Below are 18,064 nucleotides of genomic sequence, written 5' to 3' on the forward strand. Positions count from 1 at the left end.
GCTCTGGATAGAATTATCAAAATCACCTAAGTGATTTACAAAAACAAGTTTCATTGAATTTCCTTTGTATTAATCTTGTTCAAACTGATGGGCATTTTACCACTGATACCAACAAGGCCAGGATTTAATTCATAGTATTTTATGTCCTTTAACAAAAATAATTAAAACATATTAAATGAGATGATAATTAATACTGAATAGTGATTATTAATTTTGATATACATATTGAGTTGGATAATGGTGTGTATGAAAACTGAAAATGTTTTCAGGATTTGTATTATTTATTTAACTAGACAACAGTAATTTTTCTGAATTCAGGTGAAAAACCCTATGTAAGATTGAGTATATATAAACTAAAAGTCTTTTATCTTCAAGTCTTTTTTCTATGTGGCTATTTCTGTATCTCTGTAAGCCTGTTGTATGTAATTACCTTTTTGTAGTTTTCTAAATGTTTTCATAATACTTTTGTATTTTAAAAAAAATCTGAATCTTTCAACATCAGTCCTTAATACAGGCCTCTGTTTATTGCCTTAAGTTATGATTTCTTTGCTATTCCTGTCCTGGATTTCTCTGAACTATGAATCACCAGAAACGTGCTTAATCATAATGGTCCCAAAGGAGTAAACCTCATAAGCATGTGTGAATTTTATCATGTCAGTAGTCCTAGTGATTTTACATGGTTAACATTTGCTCTTGTGACTAAGTGCTTTTATGAATAAGAGCCACAGTGAACTTAAAAGGTGAATGAAGGCAAATGGGCTACCAAACCTACTGGGTTAACTCAGTGGAAACAGGTTCAAGTTCATTAACATCAACAGAGCGTGTTTGCTTATGTTGAATCTGAGTTATAACATTTTAATTTCTGAGATCAAAGAAAGGTTGAATCCCAGTGTCACTGAGCCACAGACAGAGACACTCCAAAGGACTCTCTGGCCCCCCTGAAAGTCGTGGGAGGTGGAATGCAATGGGAGGTCTGGATAGTGACAGTGACACAAGGTGGCATAGTCACAGGTCCCCTGGTAACTGAGGGGGATTTTCATAGAAAGGTTACGAGGGCTAGGTGGTAGTCTGAAAGAAGCGGAAGGAATTTGTCCATTTTGTTTTCCTGTATGTAGTTGTCAAAGCATTTGATCACCTTTTCTTTCAGTGTAATAAACCCTTTTTGGTTTTCTAGTATTTGACCGAAGTGTCTGTGGCACACTGTAATTTCTGGGCAAATTAATAACCTGGGCATACCCATTTGGCAGGGTGGAGGACCGCTAAATTTAAACAAACCCAGGGCATATCTCTGGGAGCATCCCAAAGTTTTGTCACACTTATATCTGTAAATATTATGGGTAATACATTATCTGACATCTTTTTATAACAAAGATAGCTTCTGATTACTTTCTCCATTGTTTATTTATTTATTTATTTATTTATTTTAAGGAAAAACTGGTCTACTTCTTGGCTTGTTCTTACTGCTCGGAAAATAGAATTCTACAAAGAATCAAAACAGCCAGCATTGGTCAGTCTGGTAAGTAATTATCCTTTAAATGCTTTTCAGAAATGTTACTGAATAAAAAGTTTAGCACCATAAAAAAAAAGAAAAGAAAAAGAGCTTGAAAACTTCCAGAGATCTGCCAGCAACTATAACGAAATGACTCAATAAACTTTTAATCAGCTAGAGGGTGGGGGAAGAAATAGGACTTAGCACGTCTTTTATTAAGAGGTGCATTTTGAGAATAATTGCAAAATGAGACAAATGGTGAGCAACTACCCAGTAATGTGAAGGTAACACTTTAAATTAAGGTGCCACTTACAAATGCTTTATTCTTATTTATGAAAATGATCACTAACCACAGCTACTGCCTCAAATAACGTATTATAAAGTATGTTATAAAATGCATTAGTAATAAATACTTAACAGATGATGCGATGAGAATCTGTTGCAAGTGATATTATAAGACGTAAATTGTACTAAACCATGTATGTGCATCTTTAATACATGAATTTAAGTTGTTATCCAGTATGCTATAAAGTGGCTTATACATTAATAAATTATAATAAACTATTTATAAATGGAACCTTAATATGGGGTGTTACCAAAGAGGAAAACACTGTAAGTTAGCAAAGTGATTTTTTATCTTAGTATAAACGTGACACCTACCATATCCAGCTAACCTTCCTGAATATTTCTATGACTCCATCTAATGCAGCTAATGCAATTTCTGTAGCCTGTAGTTACTACAAAGTGAAATTTACAGTACCTTTTTATTGTGCCCCAAGGAGAGGCCACTGATCTTAGTCTTCAGAGATGTGACAGTTATGTTGCACAAGCAATAATGGCATGTATCCCTTCAGTGCTAGTTACTGTGGAGTTCAAAGCTACAAACCTTGGTATGGGTTCCAGAAAGAGAACTCAGTAAATATATGACACTGTGGACAGAAAAGGGGCAGGTTTGACAGAGCCCTTTTGTGAAGGGCTCCCAAGGCTTGATCAAACCTGCCATACCTTATTGAAGTGATGGGTGACTAGAAAGGAGTCACACACAATAAACTAATTTATAGATGGCAGGTGATGAAATTTTATGCTCTTAAGCCACCAATATTGTTTGCATTACAATTAAAATAACCCTTCTCCTTCCTCCTTTCTCCTTACTTGCAAAACAATGTTTGTTAAAAACAAATAAAAGGTAATGCTGGCTCTGTGGAAAATTTGATAGCTTTTTATACTGAAATGGCGGGAGGAGGTTATATTGCTGAAACTGTACAAGCAAATTACTTATAAATTAATGTTTTTTTGAAACTCATTATTCATGCCAGCATCAAGCTAGCCGATTTTTATGCTAGAAAATTATTTTGCCTTTACTGTCTGCATTAAGGTAATTTAGTAAAAAGTATTCTATTAGCATGTATTCATGACTTAGTAGTCTCAGACTTGTACCTGTCCTTGTTCCATGGTCATAATCAAACATGGCATTAATAGATATCATTGTTAGTAGTCTCAACATAGTAGCCAAGAACTAAATGAACACCCCTTTTCCCCTTAAGTGCCTTTGTCCATGTCAGAGTTGTTGTTATCTGTACCAGTTAGAGGATGGCAGCCTGTTCCCAAGCAACACATTTTTAACAATAATTTTGAATAGAAGAAGAGCACTTAACATGAAACCAAAGGCACATAAACTTATCATTGGTAATTATCCCAGGATTGTTGCAATCAGACAGGAAATTTCATTGAACACTTTAGTGCTGAAACAGAACATCTGATCATGTGGTTCCCATTCATTGAAATTTGCACGGTATGGGCCACAGTGGGAGCTGGGGATGCTCTGCTGTTCTTAGGCACTTACTAAGGACATGCTGGGTGCATCTACATGTGCAATTAATTTGAAGCAATGAACTCTGGAGCAGTTTCTACACGTGCACCCTTGAGCCAGGGTGGAAAAATATATACCAGGGCTGCTCAGTCCCAGGCTTCTGGTGGTAGCATCAGGTGACACAGGGATTGGCTGGGACATGAGGGTGCTGAAAGTGTTCATCCATGTGTCTAGGCAACAGGCAGGAGTCTGGCCCCTTGCTGGGTGGGATGACTGGGTGCAATTTATACCCACCATCAGTGTGTACATGTATGTTTAACTGCAGTTAATTACCTGTAGTTAAGTACAGTTGCTGACAGTACTATCTTAGGGTGATGTTAATTAGTTTACTTTGGCCTAACAGCATTACATGTGTAGATGGTGACATTTTACTCTGCAGCTAATTAGTCTCCTGTACAGTTATGCGCACACATAGGCATGGCCACTTTGTAAATTCCTGAACTATATCAGTGATTCTCAGCTAGGGTGCCACTGGACTCTGGATTACCTTGAGATCCTTTTAAAGTGCCAAGAAATGTTAGCACTGTTGGGTACATCCCCCAAACCTAAACTAGGAACAGCACAGGCAGCCCAAAGTAATTAACTACTTGGGAAAAGGGGAGCTGGCAGATCTGAAGAGTGAGCTTGGTAACTTCATGGGGGCAAGAAAAGGGGGGCTTTGCTTGGTCAGAAGTGGTCAGGTGGCTAAGAATACTCCAGTCAGTGTAGGGGGGGCGGTTAGAAATACCACAGCCCCGGGTTGTGGCAAGCGGCTGCGCTTTCCTTGTCCTGGAGCTGTGTGGTGGACACATTTGTTAAGCCAGATTAAATCATTTTGTATCAGGATAACTCTCTGAGGTGAACTATATTTAGGTTGGGCATACACATTTTAGAGCAACCTATGATCTGTACTTGCCTGCATTTTCTACCATTTAGATCAACTTAATTTTGGCTAGGTTGATCTAAGGGTACAGGCAGAAGTACAGCTCCCTGCTGTAACTGAGAACACTTTGCAGGAAGCATTCTGAGTTACACCAATCTCCCGGAACAAACAGAAGTTCATTGTTGGTTCTGGTGAGGGGGGGAAGCCAGCTGCAATGGCCCTTCGCTCTCCCAACCTGTCCCTGTTTCAGAGCGGGGAAAGAGAGCAGAGGAAGCTCATTCTAGGGGTTCCTCAGTCAGCTCTGGAGAGTGGGGCAGGGGTATTGGAGCCCCAACCAATACCCCTGTTCCACCCTCTAGCAGGGGCTGAAAAACCCTCAAACCGAACTCCCTCCTCTCCCTTCCCCCGCTCCCATTCCGAAAACAGCTCAAGGCTGGGAGGCAGTGCAGACAGAAGTTACAGAAGATGCTATGTTTTTAAATGTTATTATCTGACCCCTCATATAATGAGGAGTCAGATTTTCACCCGATCAGCCATTTTTGAAGCTGTCTGCATTTATGTTTGGCCATGGCTTTAAGCTGCTTTCTGTGGCCAGTTTGGGTGAAAATTGTCACTTCCATCTGTGCCCTAAATATAATGCTTGTATAAAGACTGCCCTTGCCACTTGTGGCATGTTTGCTGCAGGTTAGCCACTCCTGCTCTACAGCTTAGTGGCTAGGGTACTCAACTGGAATGAGGGAGACCGGCATTCACATCCCCTTTCTGCTTGTTTAGACTGGACCTGATACAAAACAGAGTAAACCTGGAATCACTGTAATTTGCCCTGAAATGAAGGGCCAGACTATCAGCTGGGAAGCATTAGAGTGCATTGGGTTCCTTTAATTCCATCTCCCTCATCCAAACTTCTCCCCACTTTCCATAATGTTCTCCTTGTACAATTTGCCGGATGAGTAAGGGATGTCTATGCTGCCACAGTGGCAAACCTTGGCAAAATGCTGCCAAGAGACAGGCCTTGCCCACTTTCTCCAAGGCCGTGTGTAGATGAAACAAGAGGCATGTGTGCACAACACTTTAAAGCAAGATAAATGCTTTTGCACTGCTTTAATGGTGTTGTGTTTGCACACCTCAGCAGCGTATTGCGCATGAATTCCAGCTGCTGTAGGAAATTCGGCAGCATAATGAACCTTAAATGACTTGAGGCGCAGCTCCACTGGGCTCCATGCAGCTCCACGGCTCTGCAGGAAGCCCTGCAGGCAGCCTGGCAGCAGCCCAGGAAAGCAGGCTTCAACCAAGAAAAGCAACAAGTGTGAGCTTTCCTCCCCCCAACAGAGCCCGCCTGCCTGAGCTGCACGGGGGCCGAGTGCTTCCCTCTGTGGCTGTGCTGTACCCCGGAGCTGCCTGAGCTGGATAGCTGGATGCCTGCAGGCAGGTGCCTCCGGTGGGGGGGGCACCGCTGCCACAGAGAGAAGCACCAGCCCCTCGCCCGTTCCCACTCCCGCAGCCCAGGGGCTGCTCTGCCCTCCCTTCCCCACAGCCAGAGGCAGGTAAGTCAGTGGGCTGTGTGCACAACACGGGGGGTTAATCAGCCCAAAATGGAAACAGAGTTTTTTAAAACCCACCGCTTCAATTTAAGGTCCCTGTTTCATCTACACATGCCAATCACTAGCTTCTTAAGCCTGAAGAATAGGCAGTTTAGCTGATTAAGTTTGGCCCTGAATGTATGCCAAGGACATGTCTGGGGGAGAGCCTTAGACCATCTCTCATTGTGTACTGAGCTAAACCAACTATGCTGCCTAGTCTTGGTGTTTTGGCATGTGCTGCCTCAGTGCATGGGCAGAGGATGCTTCTGAGTAGTGCTCTTGGGTTTGCCACAGAGACAATGTGCCCTAAGTATCTGGATTAAAGCTTTATATTAAGCCAGAATTTCTTCACACTGCAAGAGTTTTCATCAGCTCCTTCAGGGCTGGTTTAATGAGTGGCAGAAGGGGACTTTGGTAGAAAACAGGAATCTGGCTCAAAGCTAAATATGTTTAGTGAAAAATAAATACGTTATGAGACACAACCTCATACTAAGCCAGTACCTTTTCTGAAAGCTCGCTTCTCCAGCAGTGCTTGTAATAAATGAGGTAATAATCACTGCCTCATAGCTTTATCTTTCTTCTTTAAAAACAAACAAACAAACAGGGTAATCTTAACACAGCAAACAATATGTGTATATGCCTAAAGTGAGTTACCATGTACAGTAAGCTTCATGCTCCTGGCCTCATCCTCCCCCTTTCTCTTTGCCACATTCTCCAGTTTGATGTCTGTCACGATGAAAAGGCTGTGCATTTTAGCATAAGTTTCTTCTGATGTGACCCTGACCCCATGGACCTCACCCAACTGAAAATATTCTTGTCCTGGCACCACATTTTATGTGGTGGGTTTCTGACTACAGCAGCTAGCTACAACAATATTTTTACTACTGCTACTATTGCTTCTACTATGAGCCTAAAAGTTCAATAATGAAGTACTGTGAATGCTAGACTGAGCATGTTTTATTGCTATATTTTTGTCATGATATCAAATATTTTAAGCAAAACTCAAGCAAGTAGTAGATGGATATCACTGCTAATAATGTCATAAAGAATTCAGAGAAGTTCCTGCTCAAACTAAATAAAATTCAGGCAAAGTAATTCCATCTGATGAAGCTAGTTCAATGTTTGTTTGTTTTTTTACAAACCACTTGTCCTGCTATAATCTTGATATCCGAAAAGGAATAATACAAAAGACTTCATTAAAAATCATTTGTTTACTGACTTTTTCAAATATTGTTTACTTCAGAAAAGAGAGAACTCAACCATTAATTAAATAATGCAATAAAGTCAATGTTCATTCACTGTAGTATGAATTTAATAACATAGCAATTTTATTTATAGCAAGAAAATGATGTGATTTAACAAAAAGATTAATATAGCTTTAGATTATAAAGCCATTCATTCCTTATTAATTATTAATCGTTAAGTACTGTATATAAAGTGAAAATTTAAAATACGGATGCATCATTATAAAAGGAACCATACCTCATGGTAAAGCCATTCAGGCAACATTGGGAGAATAATGAAAGTATGAACTCATAATCTCTCTTGTTATTAAATAAGCAGCACTTATTGGTGATTTTAAATTATATTTACCATAATTTTAATAATATTTTGATTCATAGACTGATGCTATCTACAGCCCAGTATTATACTCCATCATTCCTTGTTTCCAATGGAATCCCTTCTGCAACTGTAGGCGTAAGACCCATTAGCGCATTGACTGCCTATACATGTACATGTTGGCATTCTAATTAGAATGTGTTGGAGTAGACTCAAGTAATCAAATCTGCTCCATGTTCTAGTTAGAATACTGCAGCATCACCAGATCCTCATGTGCATTAAGCCCCCATGCTTTTAAAATGGCTGTGGGTGCTTTAACTAAACCTTGTCAAATGAGGTCTAGATAAATCACCCCATAGCCATTTTCAAATGCACAGGGGCTTAATACACATGATGGTGAGGCATTTTAATTAGAGCAGCTGCCTGAGGATCACTTGAATTAAAATGCACCCCTCACTCCCTGCAAAGCATGTGTATAAGCAGCCATTGGTAGCCATTGGCAAGCAATTCCTGTTGACTTCTATGAGAGATGGTCTGGGTCCACTGCTTTTCTAGTAAGGTTAATTCTACCATATGGCCTTGTTATTCGTAATAATTAATGGAAGTGGTGTTGTAAACCACAGAGAGAGGGAGAGGCTAAAAGATAGGCATTGTGTTTGTTTAAATATATCAGTGACAATATGAAGGGACTACTACAGCTTCACTGCATATAATAAAAATTATATATTTAGCTCCTGGTCATATATAAGTATTTCATACAACTTTAGCATTTACAAAACCGTTTAACTTTTACTTTTAAATGGATATCATGATCTAACTAGATCATTGCTCCATTGTTAGTCCTTCTCTGACTGCCATCAAGATTATTCAAATTTTTTCAAAGATTTGTACTTTTGATTTTAAAAAAAAGACAACTGTTTTGTCAAAACAGTTTATTTAACAGAGGATATTTTAACCTCAGGTTTTTAGTCCCTCTGCAAAGTAATTTACCAAGAGAAAATGCCTCTGAAATCCATACGCATGCAGAGACAGATTTCATTGTAACAGACACTTGTATCAATTTACAGCACAACCCCCACCAACAACACTGGTATAACATAATTAGTCTGACTGAAGAACACAAAGCAAGGACATGGGCTCTCACTTTAAACTAAACTCATTCTGTAATGGCACTTATTACTTAAGCCTGCATATTTTGGAAGTAGGCTGCATATAATATGGCGTATAAGACAGCAACATGGCCAAATTGAACCTTGGATTTATATTGATTTAAATAAGGACTACCCTGTGCCCACCCTCTGAAGAACTCCTTGATATCTAATCACAGGGGGAACTCTGATGTGGGAAGAATTTCCTGCTTGACTCTTCATTCCTTTGCTTTTGTGGATTTCAACAGGATGTTTCACCTATACCAGTACTTGTTTGGGTTATGGAGTTTAGCAACAGTAACCACCACACTTATGCAAACTGTACCCCTCAGTTGAGGCAGAAGCACTATCTTTCCCAAATTCAAATGATTTCTACTGTATTTGTAATGAGGATTAATCAAAATCATTTATATTAAGCAGAAATGTAATCATCTTCCTAATATCTCGTCCCAATCTGCATCCCTTCTCCATGTATCTGAGAAGGAAACAGAAGTATATAACAACTATTTCTCACTGCTTTTTACACACCTGAAGTAGAAAATAATACCATATTCTAACATGATAAAGAATGCTTATACATAAATTATGTAGTGGACCCCTAGTTGTATTAACACATACCTTTTCATAGAATAATAGAAATTAATGGTAGAAGAGACATAGAAGTTGCCAGATCCATCTCTCTGCCAATGCAAAAATGTCCCATAGATTTTACACTGTTTTGCCCAGTCCAGTTTTAAATGTTTCAAACAATGCAGGCATCAGTGTTTCCCTGAAAGGACTATTTTAGAGCCTGATACTACCACAAAGCTATGTCTTGGTCCATATTTTATATTCTTCCTTTCCTGTCACTATGGACTCCCAAGGTCTTCCTCTTAACACATCCATTTTTTTAGCTGTGGCCCTCACACCAGTGTATATAAGCATGTGCATATTCAACCAATCATTTTGTTATTTTATTTAAGGAGATCCAATGATGTTTGACCAGATCCCCTACATATAGGGTGATATGTGCTTGTACTGGCCTTATGATCCAGATACCTTGTTCCAGGAGGACCAAAACCCTCAGACTAACCACGACTTCTCCATTTGATAATAGGCAATATTATTGATACAGATTAGATATATGATACAGATAGCAAATAAGAATAATTCAGGCAAGACAAACAATTTGATATCTACCAGTCCTAGAACTGTCACACAGGGAAGGTACATCTCACTATTATGAGGGCTTCACCCTGTGGTTCTTTCTTGAATGTCAGCAGTCAGCAGCCTGGAGGTTGAGAGCCATGACCCACCTCCCCTCAGTGGGGTGGGTGAGATGGACTGGTGGTATGCCCTCTGTCCATGGCAGCTTTGGGTTCTGCCCTTGGGGATCCTTTGCTGCTCTGAAATCTCTCCTTTTTTATTCTTTCTCCCTTCTGATGACACTTCATTCCCAGGCATCATTGATTGATTTCCCTGTGGCCACCGTACTAATCATGTTCTGTCCTGTTGGCATATCCCTTTGTTCCAGCAAACCCATCACATGTACACATCTTAATTTGGTTATTTACCAGTCATTCTAATTTGGCCAGTCCACCAAAACCAGAAATCCCAAGGGCTCTGCAGTTGGGCATGTGACCTGGTGCCAATGCTGCAGAGTACCTTATCTCTGTTTGGGTATACTGTTCACATTCTGGAACAGTGTGGTACATGTCTTCAGTTTCCCAGACTGTGTCTGCTGGCTTCAGACACAGTGGGCTTTGAAGGAAACTGTCACAAACAGGCTTTTTGAAACCAGTTAAGCCTTGCCATTCCCCATAACCATTGTGTTAATGCATATGTATTTTACCTACAAGCCAATTCCCAAAAGCAAACCCAAAAAGTACCATTTTGTAGCCATCAATATGTAGGTATGCATTTACCTATTTTAGGGGGTGCAAACCTTTTGCTGAATACTTGTGGGTGGAGTTCTAAGAGGGTAACCCACAGAGATTCCTACTTCAAAGATCCAGTATTCATATTTTTTAAGGTATGCAGGAGGGGAGTTTGTAACTTTCATATTTTCTCCGAATATTTTGCTCATTATAAGACCTCTTTGCCAATCAGAATTTCTAGCTGAAGAATTCAAAATGTTTTACATTATAAATTAATTATGCCTAACAGCATCCTTGCAAAGTATTGGTATTGCCATTTTGCAAGGGACAGGGAAATGAGACATAGCAAGGTTAAGATTTCTGCCCAAAACAAAAGAGGAAGCCTGTGGCCAAGGTGGGGAAAGAACCCTAATCTCTTCCATTGCTTTCACCACAGAACAGTCTTCTCTTTTGAATAACTCATAATCATCTTTTTCTCCCTTTGAAAAAAAAGGGATGACAACCTACTGGTCTGTCAGTTCCAGGGGTGCTGAACCACACTGGTTTTGTGGTTTGGCAAATGTAGAGCAAAATAGTATCTCTAGGGCTGAAAACTGTTTGAGTTTCTGACTGCAAACTACTTAAATAGAATTTCTTATGGTGGTTCTTTTAACTCAGATGGATCCCCATTTAACCACCTTAGAGTGCCTCCTGGGTATATGTGGTTTCAATCCACTAGTAGAAATTTGGTGGGAACTAGTAGTGTGTCCAATACTGAAACTGATATTCAAGTGTTCACCAGAATACTAAGATTTAGTTTCCTTTACCAGCAATGTCCAATCTTGCTGGTTGAAAACAAAGGAAGATTTAAAACAAGGGAGAAGGGGAAAATATATCAAGATGACCCTTTGAATTCCACAGGTATGAACAATGACCAAAACAACAGGGAGCTTAATGTCACCAAGGGTTGGTTTTGGTTTTTGTTTTTCATTATTTTCTGGGATGCTTAACAACCTGATCCATAAAAGCTAGTCCATATTTCAAAGCACTTGCTGTTATAGACCCAGCCTACTAGTAAAGAGAGTGTTATCTTGCCTAAAGGAATTCTGCTTTAGTTAGCATAGCTAAATCATTTCCTGAAACAACAAACTATACAGGCAAGCAGACTTTGAAGGAGATTGCCATATCATTTAGAAGTATAAGTTTTTCACACCTCCAAACATATCCATGACAGCAGAACTTTACATTATAGACTTTCTTCAAGGTGTCAAGCTCCACTTACTATGTGCTTGGTATCCTGGAACCTATTAACTTTTGTGGGATTCAAGATCCTGGTACTTGATAAGATTTAGATCTTGACAACTGGCACAGATAAAAAACATAAAAGATAAAAGATTTTTTTAAGGGCAGAGATACACATTCCTTTCTTTCCGGCTATACCAAGAATTTAGCAATCAATTAATTAACTTATGTGTTAATCAACACAATGTTACCTTGTTTTGTTGTAATTTTTTAGGTTTTGTTGGCAAAAATAAACAGTACATATCATCCATACCATTTTTTCCATTTTTCTTGTCTATCAATTTGCTAATTGTCCAATGAATTATTTAAATTTTGCAGGCTAACACATGAATAAAAGTAATTTGTATTCACTGGATGAGGGTGGGGGTATCAATGGCTCTGTAGAATATTTTACCCATTGAACTTTATCTACTCTCATTCTATCAGGCAAACTTCCTCATTTCTGTATGTCCAGTTCATATTCCTTTTTAATTTGTCTTTGCAGAAACCTGGCTATAAACCGGAATGGGTGGATTTGTGTGGAGCTTGCATTGAATGGACCACAGAGAAATCCAGCAGGAAGAATGTGTTTCAGGTAAGAGTCAACTTTTTCGTTCCATTCTATTAAGGCTAAAACTAGGTTTTAGTTCCTTGTTTTTAGGAACTAAAAATGATCTAATTCAGCATTTGTTTCTTAAAGACCATAACATTTTATCTAGCATCACTTTACTATTTTTCCTAAGCTAAAGAGTCCTGATGATTAAAATACTTGAGAACCTGTTGATTTATTGATTAATGTTCTACATACAATTTGTTTTTAAAACTTAGTAGGTAATTATTTTGGTCCCAAGCCTAGAATCCTTGACCTAAAGAACCTCCATAAACAGAACCTTCTCAGACTGCTTACAAAAGCTCTGCTCCCACTAAGTGTGGTTACTCTGTTTATTTTTATTTCTGTTCAGGGCTGCAGTGACCCAGGTTCATTCCTGAGTAGGGAGTATAAGGAGGCTAAGAACTCTGTATTCATCGGGGCCTATAGCGAAGGTTATATATTTCATATGCCCGTCCTTCTGTGTGATAGAAAACAAACAATGCTGTTTCATTTTATCATCTGCAAGCACTTGTATTGAACAGTAAACTTAAGGCCTTTAAGGAAGATAAAAAAGGGAGAGAACGGTATTATTCTAAGGATTTAGAGGCTAAAAAAAAGGCTACTGCAATACTCAGTTCCACAACCCTTGAAATCAGGGGAAATGTTTTTGTTGATTTCAATGAAAGTTGAATCCGCCTCCAAAGGAATATTATTTGTACTTATGATTTGAGATTTTAGACAGGGCTTTGGTGTCATCAATATAGTAACAGAGAATGTTCCTTTGTTGCACTGCACATTAGTGTAAAATCAAGCCTTATAGCAGGGTTGGGCAATTATTTGGGCCCAAGGGCTACATAGGGAGATTTGATGAGCTGTCATGGGCCAGGTCAGCACCCACTCTCCCTCTTCCCTCCCCACCCCCACCCGTGACAACCCATCAAAACTCCCTATGGGAGGGCAGGGAGCAGTGTTTGAGACAGGGACAATGGTGATCCATTCCCTGCATGCCCAAAGGGGAGTATATGGGGGGACATGCCCCCAGGTGAATCCCACTGGAGGCAAGGGGAACAGCTGCAGCTGTAGCCACACTGGGAATAGCCACACCAGAAGCTGCACACTGGCCAGGGCCAGGGCCAGGGCTGGGCAGGAGTGTGGCACAGGCTGCCCTGGCTGGGGCTCAGCTCCATGCAGAGTGCCACAGCAGCAGCTATGGACTGGGCAAGCTCCGCTGAATGTGCTCTCTGCAGGTAGCACCAGTGGGCAGAGCAGGTAGCTGGAGCTGGAGCCAGAGCCCTACACACTGGGGAAGGAGCCACCCAACTGAAGCTCCCCCACTCAGAGTTGTGCAGCAGGAGCAGGAGGAGGAGCCACCAGTGGAGGCGAGAGGAGCAGAACAGCCCCATCAGTCCAGGCCTTGGCCAGAGCGTGCAGCTTCTGACAGAGCTGTTCCCTGTGCATCTCCTCTCCCACTGAAGACTTCACCCATGGCTCCTTCTCCTGCGCCTGCCACTGCTGTGCTGCTCCAGGTCCGAGGGAAGTTTCAGCTGGATGGTTCCCACTGGAGGGGAGCAGAGCAGCACTGGGAACAGCCCCGCTGGAAGCTGTGTGTGTTGGTTTGGGCCTGAGTGGAAGTGGGTGGGGCTTGGCCTCATGTGGAGCACCGTGAGGGCAGCCGCAGGCCATATTCAGTCAGCTGGTGGGCTGTATCAGGCTCACAGGCAGTATTTTGTCCACCCTTGACTTATAGCATTTAACTACTGAAAACTACGATAGGAAGAGTGTAAGATAGATTTTTTCTTACTTGCCCTGGTGTGAATAATAACTTTACAGAGGGTGCATCTACATGTGCACTTTATTGTGGAGTAGATTAATTAGCTGCACAGTAAAATGTCACTGTGTGCACGTACATTGGTATGACGACACAGTAGACTAATGAACTCTGCCATAAGATAGTACTTGGGAACACTACTATCTTATGGCAGAGTAAGTAACTGCACTGAAATGCACATGTAAGTGGTGACAGGGGCTGGCTGGGGCATGAGGATGCTAGAGTGTGGTGGCTGCTTGCTGCCTAGCCACATGGCTCCACACTTCAGCAAACTTGTGCCCTTCTGCCACCTTCCACTACCACTCCAAGCCCACGGTCCCCCGCCCCCCATGTCCCCTGCCAGCCTGGGGTCACTGTACCCTATCCCAAATTGCTGTTGTCCCAGGTGCACATGTAGACACTGCACCTGAGAGCAGTTTTGTTTGGCTCAAAGTGCTCCACAGCTTATTGTGTTGCCTTAATTGCACCCAGAAGGGACTTGTATATATACATTGATGAAGAAAGTAGTGATTCATGTCCTCTTCTCTGCTGCAACCCTCAAGGCATTTTCTCCTAAAGCCAATAACTGAGTGGGAAAAAAAATGAAAGTTGCAAGCAAGGAAGGAAGGGCATATGTTAAGATATGTTTTGAATAGGAGTGTGGCATCATTTAGACAGAGAGGCCATGTCCAGATGAGTGCAGACATTTGGTGCCCTGGGGACAAGAAGCAGTGGCGCACTTTGTGCTGCTGCCTCTTGTCCCTGGGGAATGTCCCTCTAGTGTGCAGCAGATAACCCAGGGTGGGGTATGGGAGGCTGGGGCCAGCAACTGTGCTGGCCCCAACAGCCTTACCTGGGGTCCTGGGAGCTAGGAAAGCTGCAGCCATGGTGCTTATGCAGCTGTAAGCCTGGCCAGAAGCTGGAGCATGGCCAGCATGTGTGGTGTCACAGATGGGTCTTGTGGTGGTGGTGGTTGTCTGGATGTGGCCAGAGATATTAGAAGCCTAGGCCAGATTGCAGAAGCTGAAGAGAAGAAGGCTTTGGCATCTGTAGTGGTGACATTTTGGAAAAGGATTGAAAAGAGACTGGGGCAGACAGAATAGAAAGAGGGGTGGGTGACATTTTTGTGAAACTATATGGCAAGAGGCCATAACAGTTTCTAAAAGAAAGTAGGGCAGTTTGTACCTAGATCCTGAATGTGACACTTATACTGTCATATATTTATATCTTTTGATTAGATTAGATGTAGATACATGGATGGATAGATAAATATACACATGTGTTGGAATGAAAGAATGTGAAAGAATCTGTGTGGGAACTAAATCTGTTAGTTGACCTAGCTCTGAAATTATCAGAAACGAGCATGATTACATGTCCAAAAGCATGATAACAAAGCATGGTTGAAGGTTTATATTTCATTACATGCTGACTAATAAAACATTTTTTCCCAACTGAAACAGAGAGAAGCTGCTTTTGCGGATGTGTTGTATCAGAACCAGCTGCAGAAATCGGAGTTTAGTACTTAAATCAAAACTCCCTATGTGGCCCTTGGGCCCAAATTAATTATGGTGTAGATATTGAGAATGGTTACTGAAATTTTGGTTAAAAAAAAATAAAACGTGCAAAGTTGCAGGACAAAAGAATTTAAAATCTAAGAAGAATATGTGTCTTATTAAAAAAGAGAGTACTATAAGGACATTATTGAGAAAATTAAAAGGGAACATTACCTGTTTAAGAATTAAATCTGCAGCAAATGACATGAATGCAGGAAGAGTTGGGGGTTGATTCCAATACTGTTAATATTTTACAATAGCATAACACCGTTGGTTTTAATAGTTAACGCTTTCTTTTTTTTAAACTAGGTTAAATCTGATCAGAAACAAATCCCACATACTACATAATATGTGCTAATTTTATATTTGTGCACATTTTAAACATTTCTGTTTCTCAAAATTTTGTGTGTCTGCATTTCAAATACAATATGCATTTCCTATATTTATTTTGTTGATGCTAGACCGCCAATAAATAGACCTAGTTTGAAACCGTTTCACACAGTCTGAGCAAACAGCAATTTGCAGTGAGATGCTATACAGTTCTCTTTTGCTAACTGACATGATACACTAGGTCTTCATCAGAGGAATGGTGAATAAAAGAAGATTTATGTTCAAATCACATGCTTTAAATATTTCTGCTAAGTGCTAGTTTGCTCTTTGGTGTTAGCCTGAAATTTAAAGCACCAAGGATTAAAAGGATTACAACATAATCTTAAATAATCCTAAGTGTCATTTACAGAGAGATGGTTGTAATAACTAAATAAAACCATGTTAAGGGATGGCAGTGTTGTCAGTCAGCAACTGGAAAAGACATAGTGTGTATGTCACGCTGTCATTCTCCTCTCTCCCCTTCACTTTGTCAAATTTTACATTGAAGAGGTACATCTTGATGAAAGTTACAGCTGAAGAAAATAATAACATGATGGTGTGCTTTGCAGTCTGCACTAATACGTTTACCGAAGCATTAGTAACTAGATTAGTTTAAAAATGTTGTCTGTGCTCAGCGTGGAAAACTTTCCAGACAGGGTTTTCTCTTGCTTTGCTCATGTTCTTTCTCATGTATAAATCAAGCAGCCCTTTCTGAATTTAACATTCTAGCAGGACACTGCAGAGGAAATTGCAGAGTTCATTCAACTTTTAGCTCCCTGTGCTAAGACATTGCAACACAAAATCTTACAGTAACGAAATATTTGTTTCCTTTCAGTTGTTTAAGAGCTTTTTATTGGTCAGTTTAAAAATACAACCCTCTCCCCTGCCCCCCCTGCCAAAAAGTAAGTAAATTCCAGCACATGGAAGCTCACAATGTAGCATATGCATTGATTACTATGCAGCTTTATTCCCTTAATAACTTAGTCCATTTAACAAACACATCATTTTATTACACTGGTGTTTCTGTTCATCTGCCGAGATCATTTTTTGTTTATGTATAAAATTTTCATGAACAAAAATTATAGAGACTGGCTCTTGCCATAGTCTTAGTAGAAAGCTGGCTTTAATATGCTGCAGCCCCTGGTAGGTTACTCAGGCTCATAAACTTTATATGTGAAGTTACAGAGAAAATGAGGGTAAAAATTAAGTGAAAATCATTTAAAATTTTATATTTAAAATATAGCTATACCTAAAGATACTACAGAAGAGATTATCCTACAACTATTAAGCATGTAAGAATATTCTTTACTCTGATCTCAGTTATGTTTGTGTAAATCCTTGGATGATGGTGTTGCCGTGGACGTAGTCTTTCTAGACTTTAAGAAGGCCTTTGATACTGTCTCTCACCCCATCCCCATCAATAAATTAAACAACTGTGGCACTGATGCCTGCACAGTTGGATGGGTGAAGAATTGGCTGATGGAGCGCACCCAGAGAGCAGTGGTAGATGGGTTGGGTTGTACTGAACCTGGCAAGATGTGAGCAGTGGGGTCCCCCAAGGTTCGGTCCTTGGGCCCGCACTGTTTAACATCTTCATCAGTGACTTGGACAAGGGGGTGGAAAGCACATTGTCCAAATTTGCTGATGCCACTAAAATGTGGGCCGAGGTGGACACACTTGAAGGGAGAGGCTGCAGCTAGATTTAGAAAGACTACAAAAGTGGGCAGGTGAGAATAGGATGGGGTTCAATGTAGACAGATGCAGGGTGCTGCACCTTGGGATAAGGAATCCACAGCATACGTACAGGCTGAGGAGTTCCCTTCTTGAAAGCACAGAGGTGAAAAGGGATCTTGGCATCATTATTGACTTCAAGATGAACATGAGCCACCAATGCCAGACCACAGCCAGCAAGGGCAGCCATACCTTGTCACGCATCCAAAGATGCATCTCAAGCCAGTCCAGAGAGGTGATACTCCCCCTCTATGCGACCTTGGTCAGGCTGCAGTTGGAGTACCGTGTCCAGTACTGGGCGCCGCACTTTAAAAAGGGTGTGGTGAGCCTGGAGAGAGTTCAGAGGAGGGCCACCCACTTGGTGAGAGGGCAGCAGGACAGGCCCTA

General features: G+C 40.8%; 1 protein-coding gene across 2 annotated transcripts in view; it reads left to right on the forward strand.

The window, feature by feature from the left end:
• The window catches only part of ARHGAP15 (Rho GTPase activating protein 15), a 511,110-nt gene that overhangs the window by 90,938 nt on the left and 402,108 nt on the right, over nucleotides 1–18,064 (forward strand). For both annotated transcript variants that reach the window (XM_019554206.1, XM_019554205.1), the window contains exons 5-6: nucleotides 1,429–1,516; nucleotides 12,131–12,220. In XM_019554206.1, coding sequence (XP_019409751.1) covers nucleotides 1,429–1,516; nucleotides 12,131–12,220 — 178 coding nt within the window. The remainder of the gene's footprint in view (nucleotides 1–1,428; nucleotides 1,517–12,130; nucleotides 12,221–18,064) is intronic.

Source organism: Crocodylus porosus, unplaced genomic scaffold (genome assembly GCF_001723895.1).
Source record: "Crocodylus porosus isolate Cpor-Errol unplaced genomic scaffold, CroPor_comp1, whole genome shotgun sequence".
NCBI lineage: Eukaryota > Metazoa > Chordata > Crocodylia > Crocodylidae > Crocodylus > Crocodylus porosus.